The 18,211-nt window shown below is 40.1% G+C and overlaps 1 protein-coding gene across 1 annotated transcript; it reads right to left on the reverse strand.

Moving 5' to 3' along the window:
* Positions 1–1,204: 1,204 nt before the first annotated feature.
* LOC117729758 (guanine nucleotide-binding protein subunit beta-4) lies at positions 1,205–16,679 on the reverse strand. The gene is made up of 10 exons (XM_034531109.1): positions 16,432–16,679; positions 11,202–11,374; positions 10,798–10,836; positions 10,210–10,316; positions 7,997–8,060; positions 7,061–7,223; positions 6,285–6,351; positions 5,699–5,900; positions 5,016–5,232; positions 1,205–4,672 (listed from the first exon to the last, which is right to left on the reverse strand). The coding sequence occupies exons 2-10, from the start codon at positions 11,256–11,258 to the stop codon at positions 4,566–4,568; spliced, it is 1,023 nt and encodes a 340-aa protein (XP_034387000.1). The 5' UTR covers positions 11,259–11,374; positions 16,432–16,679; the 3' UTR covers positions 1,205–4,565.
* Between the last annotated feature and the right edge of the window lie 1,532 nt (positions 16,680–18,211).

Below are 18,211 nucleotides of genomic sequence, written 5' to 3' on the forward strand. Positions count from 1 at the left end.
TAAACACATTTCTATAAAAAGGGAAAATACTGTATAAGTTATTTAGACATCAGTATATGGTCTATGTTTTGTAAATTAAATCATCGAGAATTTGTATTCTTGGTTAGAAGCTTTTTATTGGTTACAATAACTCATGGCAACATATCAGTATCACCAAGCCACTGTACAAATACAAAAAAAAGGTCTGGTGTGAAAAAGACTATAAAAATTATTCCATAACAAGTGATTATAATTTCACACAACAGCACTGAATTATCATGGCACCAAGTCCCTGGTCTTTACTGGCTTAAAACATAAAACATAAAATAATAAATTAAATAAAAACGTCAGAACAGTAGGTTGTAGGGCAGTGCATCATTTTGTGATGGTGCTGTGGTGGTGATCATGTGACAATCAATTCAAGTGGCCGGGTGTCATTGAACCAGAAACTTTCCATTTCTTACATCAAGATATTCAATTTGGAGAATCGTGCAAACGCGGTCATCAAAATACTGCCAGAACTTGTGCAGCAGCAGCAACATTTTCACATCTGCTCTTTGAAGTTAAATGTTGGCACTGTGGGTGGCGAATGGCGACTTATACCGAGCGCCAACAAAAAAAAAAAAAAAAACAACAACTACTGCCAAACAAACTCCAATGATTCAAAGAAGTCACAGATCTTGGTACTTGAGACAATACTGGAAATGCAGCAAATGTCGACATTTCGTTACACCACAGAAGTTGATTCAACAGCTCCATATCAGTTGTATAGTTAAGAGAATAAACTGGAGGAGACTTCAAGTAAATACAACATAATGTGAAATTAAATGAAGTCAAGCACCTGTTTGTTTAATGAGTGAACTGCACAGGCATGTAGAAGTGTTACTATTCCAGGTGCTGAATTACACACAGCGAGGAAATGGTTGCCTGCTGAATATCACTGTCAGAAATAAACACAATCCCATTTTCAGCTACCGAGGGCAATGGTGGATTTTTTTTCTTCTTCCAATTTTACACAGCTCATAATGTCCCAAAAGAACAGGGTGGTTATTATTTGAATAGTTTGGCATTTTGGGAAACAATGCTTATTTCGCTTCTGGAAGAGCATCAGGGAAGATACCACTTTCATTTCTGTCCATTAGCAAATAACTTATAAGGCTGCTGCCAGCTAGCTTAGCTTAGCATAAAGAGTGGAAACGGAGGGGAACAGCTAGCATGGCTGGCCAACAGTAACAACGTCTGCCTAGCAGCATCTGTCACATACAAATGAACATGTTGTCCATTTAATATGTACAAACACATGTGTTAAAAACGCTTATTCGCCATTCACAGGGTGGGTTTGTGCCTGACCAGTTGCCAGGCAACAGACGGAATTGCCGTTTTGTTTAAGACACAAGACTTGTTTATTAGGGGGCTTCAGACAGAGCCAGGCGGTCTTTGTGCTAAGCTAACAGGCTGCTGGTTGTGGCCTAATGTTCAAACAGACAGACATGAGTGAGACGTGAATCTACTTAACCGCCAGAAAGCAAACATTTCCCAAAATGTCAAACTATTCCTTTAAATACATTTCATCGTTATCTGGGGACACATGAACATCTGACGTTCGCCGACTAACTTCACTCTAATAAGCACTGTTAACTTAATAACACAAACACCCATCTTCAGATATAAGCAGTACACCGGTTTGGCCAGACAACAGACTGGGTATAAAATCAAACTGATGCGACTTTAATTGATGGATATGGAGAAAGCTGGCACTTGAGTAGTGAGCAAACCTTTTTTTTCTTCTTCTTTTTGTCACATTGACTAGTTTTCAGTTCACAGCTCAGAGTCTGTGGATAACATTGGCACAAATAAGGAAGTAACACTTAGATCTATATGTTACCCACATACATCAGCAACCCCCCCTCCCCCCTCCTGCTCCTCATCTCTCCCCCCCACACACACACAAACACACTGATATGCAATACATATCACATCCTACACACCTCAAAAGATATTCTCAGACTAAAAACGATAACTGTTATTAACATTCTCTCAAAATGGATTAATTAATGCAAAGCCAGGTAGAAGCAGCTAAAACATTTAAGAACGTAAAAAGGTAACTAGAATCACGGTAGGCCATAGAGGGGTTTCATTGTAGCCGATTGAACCTAAATAAATACTACAGTGGTAGTGTGCGGTGGTAGTCGTAGAAAGCAGAATTGTATAAAAAGCTTTAAGAAGCAGTATGGAGCTGCATGTGCTTGCGTGGTTTTCTGTAAGCATGCTTTTTAGTGTTCACTAGTATCAGAATGTGCTTCTATTGGAAAAAAAAAAATTGCAATCTCTCTTATTGATCAGTGTGTAAAAAGGAATAGTAAGAGGAACAAATTACTGTTGTCGATGCTAGTATTACCTTCTATTATGAATGGTATCGTAAGGCAGAATGGAGACACAATAGTGCCACATCTCACAGGAGCACAACCCCTCCTTTATCCAGCCCATGTGGGTCAAATTAAAAATAATATATATATATATATATATATATATATATATATATATATATATATATATATATATATATATATATATATATATATATATATATATATATTTTCAGAGACAGGCACCCGAAACAGCCGATGGATAGGTCCAACTCACATACATTGTGTATTTTCTTTTTTAATTAAGCCTTTAGAGGAACCAAAATAATGGAAGATCTGCGATGATACTCAAAATCAGACAGCACTTCTATGAGTAAATAAGTCACATGTGTTCAATGGTTTACATTTGTACTAGTTTGTGAGTGCATGTCTAGCTCTCTACTAAGTGTACATTTCTGTCTACCAAGTGCACTTTCTTCACAAGCAATAGTTAAAAGTTCATAACATGTTTTTGGTGATGGAAAAAAAAAAGTCTTAAAACCCTTAAAAAAAGAAACATTTTTTTTTCCTTTTTTTTTTTTACAAGCTTGTGGCGGCACTGGTGTGATTTGGGAGCAGCTAACATGATTTCAGTTCCATGCAGTTGCTCAGTTCACACCTTGTTGACAACGAAGAGGACTCATTGATCCTTTGCTTTTGAAAAAAAAAGATAAAAATGACATGGCGAGCTCTGACGGACATCTTTTCTCAAGTCCTCAGAGGCGTCTTACAGAGTCACTGCTGTCTTTTATGGTCCTTTAAATATCCTCACGCAACGACAGGCCGCTCTACCATTTGTCCATACAGGCCTCAGCACCATTACAGGCAGAAGACGGCTTCTGCTTGAGGAGAACGCATCTCTCTTTGCGATGCCCTTCTCTCCATCAGTGTCATTTGTACAGGCAACTCGACATGCTCATCTCAACTCGGAGGAAAAGTAGATTCTATAGGCCACAGCTGACAGGTGATATGATGATGCAAAACAATGATGTAGGACTGTTGGGTTATTGATCATATCACACAGCTGTTTGCATGGAGTGTGTGGTTTTCAGATATTCCACATCTGAGGATTTCAAACCACAATCCATGCGAGTAGAGGTCAAGGCAGTGCCTCCAGTTAAATAAAGTGTTCTATCTAAGCCTAAAATTCACCAGTTTCTACTTTGGAGCTAAAACTGAATCCAGACTAAAAACACCACTTGTTGTTTTTGAAGCGCGCTCTCTAATCATTAAATCACAGCAGTGAGGTGGTTTCTTTCCAAATGAAAAGATGTGGTGAGGAATGCCATGGGTCGTGTTGTCATTCACATGAATTTGCAGATACAGGATGCATGAAATACGCTTGCAGCCTGTACAATAATACACATACAGATGAGGAAGGTGAGTTTAGCTGGGGCAAAGTATATTTTTTTGAAATTGTTTTTGTTTAACTTGCTAAATCCTCTTTCGTTGCTGGAGAAGTGGGCTTTATTTAACAGAAAGTACCAGAAATATTGTAAAAATTAAGGAGGCTTTTAGGTTAAATTATGATACGTTACCGTGTCTAAATTGTCAGACACTCTATCTGGTACTCACACAGGATTAAAATACACGTTTCTGGCAAGTAGTAATGTGAATATGTACAATAGAAATAAAACATAAACCCCCCAAAATCATAAAGAAAAATCTCAAGGGTGGGAAATAAACTACAAAAATATATACATACACATTATATATGCATATATTATGCATATATACACACATAATGCTATACATATATACTGTCTTTATATATACATTTACATATTACACACAGGCGATCATCTAGTTTGTTGTTTGTCACGGTAAAAGATTCTTTATCTCGCCCTATAAGAGAATTGGTAGAGGGGCAATTTCTTTTCTCCAGTTTTTCTTAACTCATCTTTCTTTATTTCTGATTGGACAACTCTACTGAAAGGTTCTTAATCATGTTTCTGTGTGATGGCTGGGTGAAAAATTACGTCACTTGGACAGGTAGAAAGAGTTAGTACTTTCTCACAGGTGGGCAGGTCTCCAGCAGAGAGGAGAACTCGGGGGTCGAGAGGATTTCGGCTGCCACAGTGCACCCCTCAGGTCCAGCCCAGCAGATGAGTTTGGATATGTGGGGTGGGGTTGCGGGGAGCAAGTTGGAGGGCAGTGATTGAGTACAAGGAAGAGGTTTGTTTAATTCCAGATCCGCAGGAAACTGTCCCAGGAGCCAGTGGCCACGGCCATGCCGTCTTCTGTCACCCCTAAGCAGCTCACTCTGTTGTCGTGGCCAGCTAACACACCTGGAGGTCAGAGAAAACAAACCAGAGTCAAAGGTTGGTCACTTTAAATCAGCAACACAGTCCTTGTTCACATGGCAGGTTTTATGTTCAGTTTCAACATGTTAATCAGTCTGTTCAGATTTATTCTAGGACGCAACTTATGCTTGATATTAGAGTTAAATGTGTTGGTCAATTACTCAATTTGCAGAAAATTACAGATTGATTGATTAAATCTAAATTTATCAAGCACAACATTGAAATATTCCAGTTCCTAATATGAACAAGAAAACAATGTTTGGCTCATCTTCCACCTAAAATAAAAAAAAATAAAAAATGAAATGACCAGACTACAGGCATCATTTACCTGCACGTTCGCCTTTCAGAGTGTCCCAGACGTTGCAGTTGAAGTCATCGTAGCCGGCCAGGAGCAGGCGGCCACTCTTGGAGAAGGACACAGAGGTGATGCCGCAGATGATGTTGTCATGGCTGTACATCATCAGCTCCTGGTCGGCACGCAGGTCAAACAGCCTGCAGGTGGCGTCGTCTGAGCCCGTGCCAAAGGCATTTCCATTGGGGAAAAACTGCGGGAGAAAAAAATAAATAATCTAAATCAAGCAGTCAAGACAGTGTTGTTAAATCATCATGTTATGATTATGTCTCCAGGGCCAGAGCTTCTGGGGAGAGGTTTTCTTTATAGAGGCACCTTGTTTTTCTCAGAGCCTTACTAAGGCCTATATAAGAGCATACACCTAAGATAGTGACCTGCTTTAAAGGAGGATTTGACATGTGGAATACTGCAGAGGCAGGACAATGATGACCAATAACTGGACTAATGTTGAGAAACTCAGAATAATGATACTTCAAAAAAGTCACACATTGGCACAATTGATCATAATAAATCAGCAGTCCTATAAGCCCCATCAGGTTTTTTAAATCTCACCTGCACAACTTGTTGCGTTTCTGCTGCTTTGTTTTATTATGCAAACAAATAAACCTCAAATCTCTGTACAATCTCTGCAGTAGTGCGTGTACGTGTTCAGTACTCACGGTGACAGCGTTGATGTCGGACACATGGCCGGAGAAGGACTGCCTGCACATGCCATCACGAATGTCCCACAGCTTGGAGGTGGCGTCACAAGCTCCTGACACAAAGGTCTTGAAGTCCGGGCTAAGAGACAAACTCATCACATCGCCTGTGTGACCGGTGAAGGTGGTGGCCTGCTGGCCCGTCTCTATGTCCCACAATGCACTGCAAAAAAGAAGGTAGTGGTTAGGCGTGAGTGTCAAGAGACAATAAATGCTTTTACATAAACTGCTCAAAGACAACATGCACATACTATAAGACATACTAGCTCCGATAAAAAGAATTCAGATTTATGTGAATTGTTACAATTTTAGTGCAATTATTAAAAGGACTTTGTCCATATGCATATTTATACAACTCTGTAGAATTATGACTGACAATGATTCTGCGGTAAGATAGTGAGAGTAAGAGGATGGATATTGGAGAGGAACTTTTTGACATGAAGCATCTTCAGTCTACTGTGTAGCATGATAATAAGAATAGTTATATAATGTAAAAAGCTTTCTATTCTTTAAGCGGTGCAGGTGAGAGCAGAGAGTCGTTGCTCACCAGGTGGTGTCTCCGGAGCTGGTCAGTATTTGGTTGTCATCCAAGAAACGACAGCAGGACAAGTAACCTGGAGGTAAACAGCTTCAACATTAGATAAGGAGCGCTATGTCCCGTTTCGTCCGGCACTCGACTCGTTAACGTCACATGCTGGACTACAACAACTGAATGTTTACTGCTGTGCTAGTCCTTCTTCACAATGTTGCCTTATATAAGTTTTAAATCAGCAGTGGTATATTTTCCTCCACCATAATCCATATCCTGTGACTTGAAATAAAAAACAGTTGAGTTGAAAGGGGCCTGTTCCTCCAGCATTACAGCCCTGTGGTAGAAAAAAAGACTCTACAGTGGCTCGAGTATATTAGTCAATTCCTGACCATGATAAAATAGTACCAATAGGATTAATTAAATCTATTGTAAGCAAAGTTCTACTCTATACCATGCTTGCATTGCAGGGAAAAACCAAACACAAATACATATCTCTGCAAGGGATATGTGAAATTAACACTTCAAGAAGATATTTGCGCCAAGAGACATACATATAAATAAGCCTGTGAAAACGCATGAGATCCAGTGGAAAATAACAGCTTGTGTAGCTCGCCATTGTTTAACTCATTGAACTAGCCAAAACGTCTACACTCAATATCTAAAATTACACTGCGGGAAAAATGCAACTGTCAAAGTTACTTTGTATAGAGTTAAGAACAATTCTCAGGGTTACTGGTTGCGTTGGGTCCAGGCTTTTATTCATATTATTTCTTGGCTGGCCCTGTGCCTACCTGTGTGTCCGGGTAGCTCTCGGGTGACGCGCACGTTGCCCTCTCGGGTTTTCAGGCTGTATATAGAGCAGATGTTGTCCAGGCCTCCGCAGGCCACATAGTTCCCAGAGGGGGCGTAGGCACACGTCATCACCCAGGAAGAACGCAGCGGGATGGCATGCATCTGAGGACGAGAAGAGTCAGGAGTCAATTATGTACTTAACACAATAAAGGAAATAATGTTGAGCTTTAAAAAAGGTCAATTAATGTGTTTTAATCTAAAATCATAATGATACTGGACAATCATCAGTGGACACAATACTGCCACTTCATCTTTGTACTTAAAAGAAAAGGAGGCCTTCTTACATTTGTCTGTGTGGTACAGGAGGTTGCAAAAGAGGCCAATAACCAACATGGTAACATAATCATATTATGGAACATGATATAATTCTGTGATATGAACTGAATATTAAGTGCAAGAAGACAGCGCAAGACAGTCGAGGGTAGTTTGTTCCTCTGCTTATCTCCATATCGTTTATGTATTAGAGGTTCAGATGGCGGGCACGGTTTTATAAAAAATAAAATAAAGGCCAGAGTGATATTTTGGAAAGCGTGCATTGAACTGAACTTTTTTACATTTCCGTGTTTACTTTCACTATTTTACCAGCGAGATTATTAATTATATGAATATATAAAAGAACCTACAGGCAGCCAAAGAGTGGCTATTTGGATGTTGGCTTGACAACAGTATTGTGTTTAAGAGAGCCAGTGCATAAATTACAGCCTGTACTCTAAAAGTAACATCTGGACAGTTGATATCGGCTTGTCAAAGAATAAGAGGAGGGTCAGTGACGTTGAACAGGAGCAGCACATTACTGATAGCAGAAAACTTCTAAATGTACTTTAACTGTTCTTGTACATATTATACATCCTATCATTGATTATCAATAATCGCACCTTATTTGTTGTGTAGCTGTCCCAGATGATCAGCTTTCCATCTTGCGAGGCACTAACAAGTAACCTGGAAAAAAAAGGTTAACAGCAGCATGACGCGTGGTGCACACGTTATAAAAATAAGAACCACAAGGTACATGCACCTTGATCATTAAAAGCAATGAGAGCCAGCAGCCACCAAACAGAATACTGTGCTATACCGTCTGAATAAGGATAAGGTGCTCTGTCAAAAAGCATTCCGCGTGAGCTCCCTACTCTTCTCTACCAATCCCCATTTCCCTCCATGTTCCTTCTTCCTCCCCCTCCTAGTGGAAGTCTCCTCATCCAGGGAAGCCACTTGTAATGTCCCACACCATGTAATATTCATTACCCCAGTTATGTAAAAGTCCTACTGTCGAGTGGGAGGCTGAAGCCTGAGGAGTTGGAAAAGCACTAGAAAGAAGCTGGGGTGGGGCAGCAAGAAGGAACAGCATAAAGTATTTGCAGAGAGGCTGGTGGAAGTAGAAATAGTCCATACAGAATTAGAGTTATAAGTGGTACAGATGCCAAAACCCCTCCCTGACGGTGTCCCTGCCGATCCAGGGACAGGAAGTGGTTTGACAGTGCTATGCTACAATCAAGAGGAGAGCCATTATGCTAAAATGTCAGTGACTGTATACAAAATAAACACTGGCCTCCTGCAGGGTCACCCAGAGGGTGCCACACACACACACACACACACACTGAGAAGAACTAATTTGCTTAAACACACAAGTGTGTGATCTATGATTTCTACAAAACGTTACCATAAAAACAGAACTAGTTTTTGTCTATGCCATCCTCTAGCTAAAATTTTTTTTATGGATAAAGACCGGTGCACTTCATGCATAATATTTTTAAAATATGATTATTGGTGCTCATAATTACAGTTAAAAAAGCAGTTTGTAAGTTCTAAACTTAGTGACAACTTGATTTGAACAAGCACATTTGCAGTCCAATCTGGACGAGAGGATTAATTGTGATCATCATAACATTTAGAAAGAAAAAAAAAAAAGATGGTTGCAATCTTACAAACTGCATCTTTAACTAAATATTAAATACGCTACAATGGTTGACTGTGCCCAGCTAATATCATTACTGTGCTCAAAGTGAGGGCGTAAAACAGTGCTAGCACTTAGATGTGCAGTAGTAGTGGAGGTGACAGTAGTGACATTCAATTATGGTGGTATTAGTCATATTAGTAGAATAGTAGTAGTAGTGGTAGTGGTAGTAGTAGTAGTAGTAGTGATACTGGTAGTAGTAAAGCCCCACACCTGGGACTGCCGTCACTGCCCCAGTGCATTGCATTGGGAGACAGATGAACAGAGAGAAAGATAAAAGGTGATACAGACATTAAAAACACATAAATCATAATAATACCAGTCATAACAAGTTGAGAACCTCTACATCTTTGGCATTTGTACGAGTATATATTTGCAGTGAGAGTTGGTAGTTGGTTCCGATGTGCTGCCGTAACTGTAGTTATGCGAAACTGCATAGCCTAGATATCGACAGTCAAGTTGGTGGTATTGCAACTAATGTAAGAGATTAAGCGTCAAGTCAATTTTCCAAGAAAGAGATCAAGCCAGACTGGTGATTTTATAGTAAAAGGTCCTGCACTGTGACTGAAGGTGTGTCCATGTTTCCCTGGACCTGAAACCAGTCATACTGCTGTAGTGCCAACAGTCGCAATGTTTAAACTGCCAGTCTAGAAACTCAACAGTCTCTTACTGACAGAAATGAACACTGGCTCATGGGAAAAATGACCTTCAAAGTTCAAACAATCCTGATAAAACTACTAAGCAGTGGTGATCATAGTTAGCATCCCTTTGTGCTTTTTAAGTTGTTAAAATGTGTTCTGACTCTTGTCCCCTGTGGGCCACCATAGGTTAATTCATGAGAACTACTTCTAATTGTGCTTCAGTGTCTTTAGGGATAAAATAAAAGCCTATTTTGAATGGAAACGACCAAGCAAGTAACCTCAACATAGCCAACAAGAAAATGATCTACTCTACTCGACAACATTTAAAAGAAGTTGAACTGAGTGTGTAAAATCATTCTCTTCTTTAAGGCCTCAAACACACAATAAAAACAGAAAACCCGACCAAGAAGACAAAAAAAGCAATGGTATAAAAAAGGTAAATTGCCTATTCTGCTCTGAACTAATAATTGGGTTGTCTGTAGAATTACTACTCTACCTGGAGTCGCTCCCCCAGTGCATTGCATAGATCTTGGCCAGGTGGCCCCTGAGAGTGCGTCGCGTTCGCATCTGTATCCGGCCCACTGAGTCCAGACCAGCTGTGATCTGCCAAAACACAGGAAGAAGCGTCAGCAGTTGAGGCCCACACACAGTTATCATCAACACCCCCGCCCCCCACTGGACGCTAGCTGAGGCAGCAAAAACAGACAAACATCATTCAACAATAGACCACGGCAAAGAATAGTAGCCTATATTTTTGTATAATGTATGAATATAAATGCTGTGTGTGTAAATAAAGAAAGCCTAAGGAATTGCTAATGCCCATTTGAAAACTTGTACCTTGATTAGCAACAATGGCGGTAGTCTGTAAATTTGTGTTTACGGCTGTATTTTTTCAAAGGTATTCATTCACAAGTGAGATTGTCATAATCTCAATTGTTTGGTCCATTCAGAGTAACATTAAATGTCTTGAACACCTTCTTTAGCAAAATATGGTAGTTGTTACCATGACAATTTGTACAACTGTACAGCAAAATACACAGCTGATTGTTTACACAATATTCTATACGTGGAGAGCAAGTCTTACCTGAGACAGTGTGGAGTCACTACAGGCTTTCCTGGCATCCTGCAAGACAACAACAACACTATGATCCTGTTGCGCAGACAAACGCAGACAAATAATGTAACAAATAGACAAACATACAAAGATATCTGGAAGATTTACTTGTAAATAAGAATCTAAACAAGTTATTGCTTATCACAGAAACATAATGCCCCAATGATCACACAGCAGCAGTTCCCACAATACAATTTCTGTACAGGTGGTTGATTGACAAGTTATATGTCGAGTGCGTCACCGTCTCATCTGAAATTGTGTGAGTCACAGCTTGCAGTGAACAGACAGTGGCACTTGTGTGATATACAAACACAAGTGAAGCGTACACACACACACAATGTAAACAAACACGTGCACACAAAATGTCGCCGTACCCGGATCTGATTGCGTAGTTGCTCGGCTTCCTGCCGCAACTGTTCCAGCTCACTCATTGTCCTTCTGTGATTTGTTCAGGCCACACGCCGCTCCAAATACTGACAGGGCTGGGAAAACACACGTGCCCGCACACACACAGACACACACACACACACACTTTACCAGCTGACACCTGCAAGACAGAGAGACAGAAATACTATGAGTTCACCAGGCAGACAGAGGAAAGGATGGGAAGTCTTCAATCAGTAAAACATAGGTATCCTGTATGGGTTCAGAGCAAAGGAGGGTGCTGCAAAGGGTGGGGCTGGGTGGGGGCCTGGAGGGTGGCCTGGCTCTTCAAACACCCCCAGTCTGGTTCAAAAGGCCATCAGAGCCAGGCTCTGACCTTTCCTGACTCAATCAGCCTTTTGTGTTGTTCATTGCGCTGTTTGCTCGGCCCGCCCCAAAGTGCTGCTAACTTACGTGAGTGTCTGTGAGGACAATGGACTGATCTGTATGATAAATTTCACTATATATATATATATATATATATATATATATATATATATATATATATATATATATATATATATATACATACATACATACATACAATGTGGGTTGTGAGTAAATTATGTGAGAATGTATTTAAATGAGTGTCTAGGTATGTCAGGTCTGTTTGAGCGTGCACACATGTGTGTGCATGCACATGCGAGTTGCCACTTCCTTTACCTTGGGGAGCCTGAATGTGGGTCACAAAGCACTTAGACACTCCTCAGAAATGTTTGGACCACACCCCCCAACCCCCTCTCCTCATTTTCCAGCCTGCTGTCCAGAAGTCTAACCCTCCGAGATTAAATTTTCAGTTCCAGTTTCTATAATTCAACAATTACACTGAGTCCAGCCCTTCTCCTCCACAGGAAATCATGTTAACAGGAGATTGTTTTTATTGTTATCTTCATTTTTGCAGAGGCTTTATAACCATTGGCCTCAGTCACTTCTTCACCACAGAAGAAAACCCCATTTGTTTTACAAATAGCAAATACATAAACAAAACAATTATTTGATGTTCACACTGCTACAATTGCCTTTTAAGACACTGCATGTGTGGAGAGCGACTCTTCACATTCTCGGTCCACTTTGTTTGGCCATAATGCCTCTGCTCTGCAAACACAAGAGAGCAGGCTTTGGACTGCTCATCGAGGACTCTCGTCTCAGCCAAGGAGGTCTTTGACAGTAACGAGGCATCAGGAGCAGCAGGCATTGCAATGCTTTCAGCTGCCTGGAAGTGACGTCACTCTCCTCCAGCTGACGCAACCCCCCCTGAAAAGAGTCTCTCGGCGTCAGCTCGCCTGTGATGCGGTGCTGCTCTATGACCGAAATGGATTCATTAAACTGACGCAGGGCACCTTGTGGACTGCCGAAACACCAGGTATGACCTTCTACGCTGCTAAATAGTTTGAATCAATGTTTTCAGCTTGGGGCTTGTGTTGTGAAAGGCAACGAAGCATACAAGAGGGATGAGGTGGAACATTGCGTATGATGGAAGATGAAGGGGAACAATGTGTGGTCCCATCAATTTGGATAAAACTGGCAGCTCTAATTTTAGGCATGCCATGGCAGTGACAGGAGGGCCTCATGAATTGTCTTGTTCACAAGTGGATGATACATTTTAGTCATTTGGAAACTAAAAGAGGCCACTCATTACTGCTGATGTAACCAACCACAGCCAATAGAGTCCGTCACACAGGACTGGATAAAGTCTACCTTTAACAATTTATAGACATAAAACTCAGTGGAGTGGTGTGACTGGAGTCATGCAGCCAACCAGCCAGGCCAACACAGGCCCAAAGCATGGCATAGGATCAGGAGTGACAAAGGCAGAGCTGTGTGTTGGGGCTGCCTATTGTTTAGTACGAGGCTGCCAGCTACAGTAGATAGTGCCGCTTGGCACCACCGCGGTTGGTTCTCTGAGACTGGCCAGGGGAGGCTATAATTGCTTCAGCCCTTCTGACACCAAGCAACCAACATGTTCAGCCTAATGCTGGAGCTCCCAGTCGTGTCCTAACTGGGACCAAACACCTCCCATCTGCATAAGTGTGTAGGTTAAAAATAATTTAAAATAGTTGCACAAAACAGAGAAATAGGCAAAAATGTATCCGTTTATCACATTCCCATGCAACCTTTCACTTTCATATGTATACCACTCAGGGGGCAAGAGAGACAAACAGAGATCTCCTTAACTTCCCCATAGTAAAGTCATTGTTAGTAACAAACCACTATAGTCTCTGGTTCCCATAATGAAGCTCGGTCACAATATATTTGTTACAGGACACACTGTCACTTCAGTGTGTGTGTGTGTCACTGCTGACTCAGTGACCGTTTATGTTCTGCAGTGAAGTCCAGAAGTGTTTCTATTTATCAAAAATGTGATCTGATTCTCATCAGATCATTACACGCAGCAGCCTATTTTGTATTTAACTTAAATTCGTCAATGATACCTTCTATTCCCTCAGGGTCACATACAGTGGAAAGTCACATCTGCCTTGATCATGAAAAAAATACTGGTGAACAGAGCAGCAGGAGGTGCAGGCAGTGCAGCTGCACCCAGAGCCACAGGGGCCCGGCAACATGAAATGGTCAGGAAGTTAAGGAATTAACATTTTGAACAGGTCTAATCAAATTATCCCACGGTAGTCGACTGTGAGCACTTAAAATACCACTGTTAACAGTAAGATTGTAATATCATCATTAAAATCACATTCTATAAAATGGGACACAATTTCTCTTTGAATTTCATGTTATAATGTTCAGAACATTTACAAAATGTACGCATTTCTGTACATATTAAGACATGTTGAGACTTTACAGTAGTTTAATATGTTTGTTGTTTAGACCAAGTCTGTTCAATTGTTACAATGCGTTTAGTTTGTGATAAATGTACGATCTACAGGCTTATGACCAACTAATATTGAGAGCTTTCCTTTTCACTCCCTCCAGCCCCCCCCAAAAAAACTAAAAATCATCAACTTAACATTTTAAATTTATGAAATATACCTTTTTGAAGATACTGAATATTCTCAGTGATTATCAACAGATGATCAACTTTAAATGTTGTTAAATTTGCTGACACTTACGCCGGATCTCATCTTGATAGTTTCCGTCAATGCCAGAAGTCACAAGTGTCTTTACTGGATTGGCAGGAAACTTGTTACGGTTCCTTTTGTGAAAGTTAAATCTGAATGCAGCAAGACAGCTCCAGCCGGTGTAAACTTGTCCAGGTAACCCACTGACTATTTCAAACATCCGGAGAATGGAGGAAATACCTGGTGAGAGGCCACATGTCTTCCTTCTAGTCAGCTGTTTGTATTATATCATCCGTGTGTCGTGAATAATGAGGTACGTTTTATTTAGCTTATAATAACACATTGAATGAATGTGTGTGACATACGTAGATCACAGGTGTCAACCCACTTACACCAGACAGTTACAGAAATATATATATGCAGTCACAAAACAATTTCATCCAAACTGGCCCAAAGTGACATCCTTAATCTGAAGTGAGCCTTGACCCTTTTACGTGAAATGCTGAGATGTTCTGCTTGTGTATAATGGGCGCAGTTATTGTTTCACTGTTACCACAGGTTAGTTTTTCTGAGGTTTGGTGTATGTTTAGTAGCTTACAGCTGTACATATAGGAAATGCATAAAGATACAGTATAGTATAGTAGTGGGTGGTATAGTTGACATCAGTGTCACGGGGCAATCGTATGCAAAGTCATGTAACATATTAAATTAATGTCCGATGTAGTCTGATCAATACATGTAAAACAAAAAAACTGTTTGTTTTTTATTTCAATTTGTTTAGAATCTGATTTTGAGAACCGAATTTTCCACAATACATGATCGCGATACAATTCAAATGAAAGCTAATAAATTATTTTGCTGTTCTGAATATTTTATTCGCCCACTCCCTACGCACCAGACACACAATATCATTATTGTGAGAACAATATATTCTTTCATTTAGCAAATTACTGTAAAATGTGTTATCTTTTCCTGACTGTAGGGCTCAAACTAACTTTTTGTTTTCGTTCATCATCTATTTCATCCGATGACTTTCTTTTTTTGATTTAATATACTACTTAAGAGTGCATAAATGTTACAATTTCACAGAACACCCAGTGACATCTTCAAATGGCTTGTTTTGACCATATTTTGAATTCACAATGACACAAGACTGAGGAATATAACAAACCGTCCAGAGAAGATTTGGAATTTCAGCTGCATCCTTGAAAATTAAGAGATTATAAAAAAAATGTCCCCATATCAATATATTTTCTGTGGATCAATGAATTTATGTATTCATTCTGCTTGAATTAGTCTCAAATTAACAGTGTAGGTTATCTAGTAGTGGCCCATGATAGCCACTTTCTTTTTTTCAAATGATCATTTTAGTCAATCACCATAATCTTTGAGTTTAATAGGTCACTATGCGAGAGAGCACCACGCTAAAACTACTAAAGCCTGTAGGTGTGTTCTCACCATCCCCCAAATAAACTGCAGATTGACAACATACAGGATTAAAAATGTAACTTCCTCCTGTTTGTCATACACATCATTCAACAACAACCCACTGAGATGATTTATTATGTTGACTGTCAACAGCAAAGACAGGAAACCATCATCTACATCTTGTGGAAAAACACGGACCGTAAAGTGGCGAAATTAAAATGTATCAACCATGTTTACGAAATGATCTTCGTCGACTACGTTTCCGATACGAGCAACAAATTGCACGAGCCTCGCGCGCCCCGTCACGCTACCAGTTGCCGCTCGGATGAAGGCGCACTGACATGTATATTTAATGGAAAAGAAGAGGCAAAAAGCTGCTGTGCAGGGTTTCGTGCAACCACTAATGAGAAAGCTGATGTATAAAATGGGAACAGATATAGTGAAAGGTTTTGCCCCCGTAGTTCCGCGTAAAAGTCGTTTGACAGCCTGTAAAAAAGGCCGCGTTTGAATAGCAGTGAATTTTCAGATTTGCTTAGAGGGAGAAAAAAACCCAGCAATAGTAGCCTGGGAACAGTTATGTCAAGAGCTACGTTGCTGCTGCAACAGACCGCATTTTAAACTCTCGGACATTTCTGTATCTCACCCCCGATATTAGACCAACTGAATCCGCCGTGAGCAAAGCAGGAAATAGCCTAAAAGCCTCCAAAATATTAAGACAAGTCTACACGTCCCTTACCTGAAAAAATGATTTTTTTTTTTTTGTTGTTGCTGTTGGCTCGGTCTGTCCTTCCAATCCGAGTCACACCGATCCGTTTTCACACGACAACCATGGTCCCGGCTGTGAGAGAAATCGCAAAGGCAGGTGTGTTAATTTGAAGAAAAATAATAATCGGTTTAAGGGAGCATAAGCGAACGCGACTCGGCTCAGATTAGACTAAAATGTTCACCAAGTAAGCTAATCACCACACCCATGAAAGTGGGAACATGGCAACAGCCTACGCTAAGGGGTGCGTGGTGGTCGATAGATCGATCATTCGCATTTTCTAACCAAAATAATGCGTTATAGAATCTCGGTCTCTTTATAAATCACTTTTTATTAAAGCCAGTACTCCAAAATAATCAACAAATCAGTTTCCTTCTAGCTTGGAAACACTTCTGAAACTGGTTGTGTGCCCTACTGGTGAAATGGTACGGTCCGTCAGCCCCCTCAACAAAAAGGAACCGAATGGGATACAGGAAACAAATTTCAGACCTGTAAAGTCTGAAGTAGTAGAAGTGATCCAAGTGGACTTCACCCTTCACCTCAGATTTGCAAAGACACAATTTAGTCAATATGTACACTCTTTGATTTGGTCAAATACCAATGCAGTGAAAACAACAGGAGAGTCACGAATCCACTGTTACCGTGTTAAAGGCTGGAGGTGAGGAGGGTACAGTTGGTTGTTTAATCTATAAATGTAAAATACATTTTTAAAAGGCCTGCTGCAATTACACTGTATATGTGCCTGAAGATACAAAATCAAAGGTGGTAATGATGCAGCTATTCAAAAATAACTTTTACTTTTCTCTTTTCTTATGTCTATGTACATTAATAATGGTTGACAGGTCATTTAAATATGTCACATTAGGTTCTGTGCAATTGTGATGCCATTTTCATTAATTTTATTTTATAAACCAAACCACTGGTCAACAGTTTAATCAATGAAGGGAATAATTGTAGTAGTAGCGGTTTATCAGCCACTAATTTGATAATAATTCATTTTGGAAGTAAAAAATAAAACAAAATCCCTGGTTCCAATTTCTTAAATGTAAATATTTTCTGCTTTTCTTGATGATAGTACAGAGAAAATCTTTGGGTTTTGGACTGTTGATCGGAAAAAACAAAACATTTAAAGATGTAACCATGGACTCTGGGAATACAATCATGAATTAGATTCATGATATAAGAAAATATGAATTAGTTGCAGGCAGGAAATGCGTATCAAAGATAATCTAAGTGCTAAATCTAAGGTAAGCGACATGAATACAAAGGAATTTACAACAGAAACAGTTTCTTCTGTTGCTACACTGAAACTCAAATAATTTACATTTGATCCAATAACTAGAATACAGAAAATTGAAGATAGACCATCCACAATCTAAACTTAAAGATGTAAGGTTTGGACTGTGCCAGGAGACATCTGTGCCAAGTCTCACCCCGGCACACCACGGTTGGCCTGCAGTGGGCTCATTGAAAAGGACCTCTCCATTAGGACAGGATGAATTTTTAATAGGGCCAATGAAAGGGAGCTGTGGGATAGGCTTTTCCATATCTCTGCACGAGCCACAATCAATGGAGGGAAGATGAAAGTTGCCCAGCCCTTGGTTTCCTTTCGGAGTGGCATGTGGTCAGATTAAGTCTAATTGAATTCACTCACACAGCAGTAGTTTAGGTGTGTCCGACCAATTTCCCCCAAAACACATTATGAGGATTAGGATTAGCATGATAGCAGAAACAGAGGTTGTGGTTGGTTTGT

This window comes from Cyclopterus lumpus, chromosome 4, assembly GCF_009769545.1.
Source record: "Cyclopterus lumpus isolate fCycLum1 chromosome 4, fCycLum1.pri, whole genome shotgun sequence".
In the NCBI taxonomy this organism is placed as follows: Eukaryota; Metazoa; Chordata; class Actinopteri; order Perciformes; family Cyclopteridae; genus Cyclopterus; species Cyclopterus lumpus.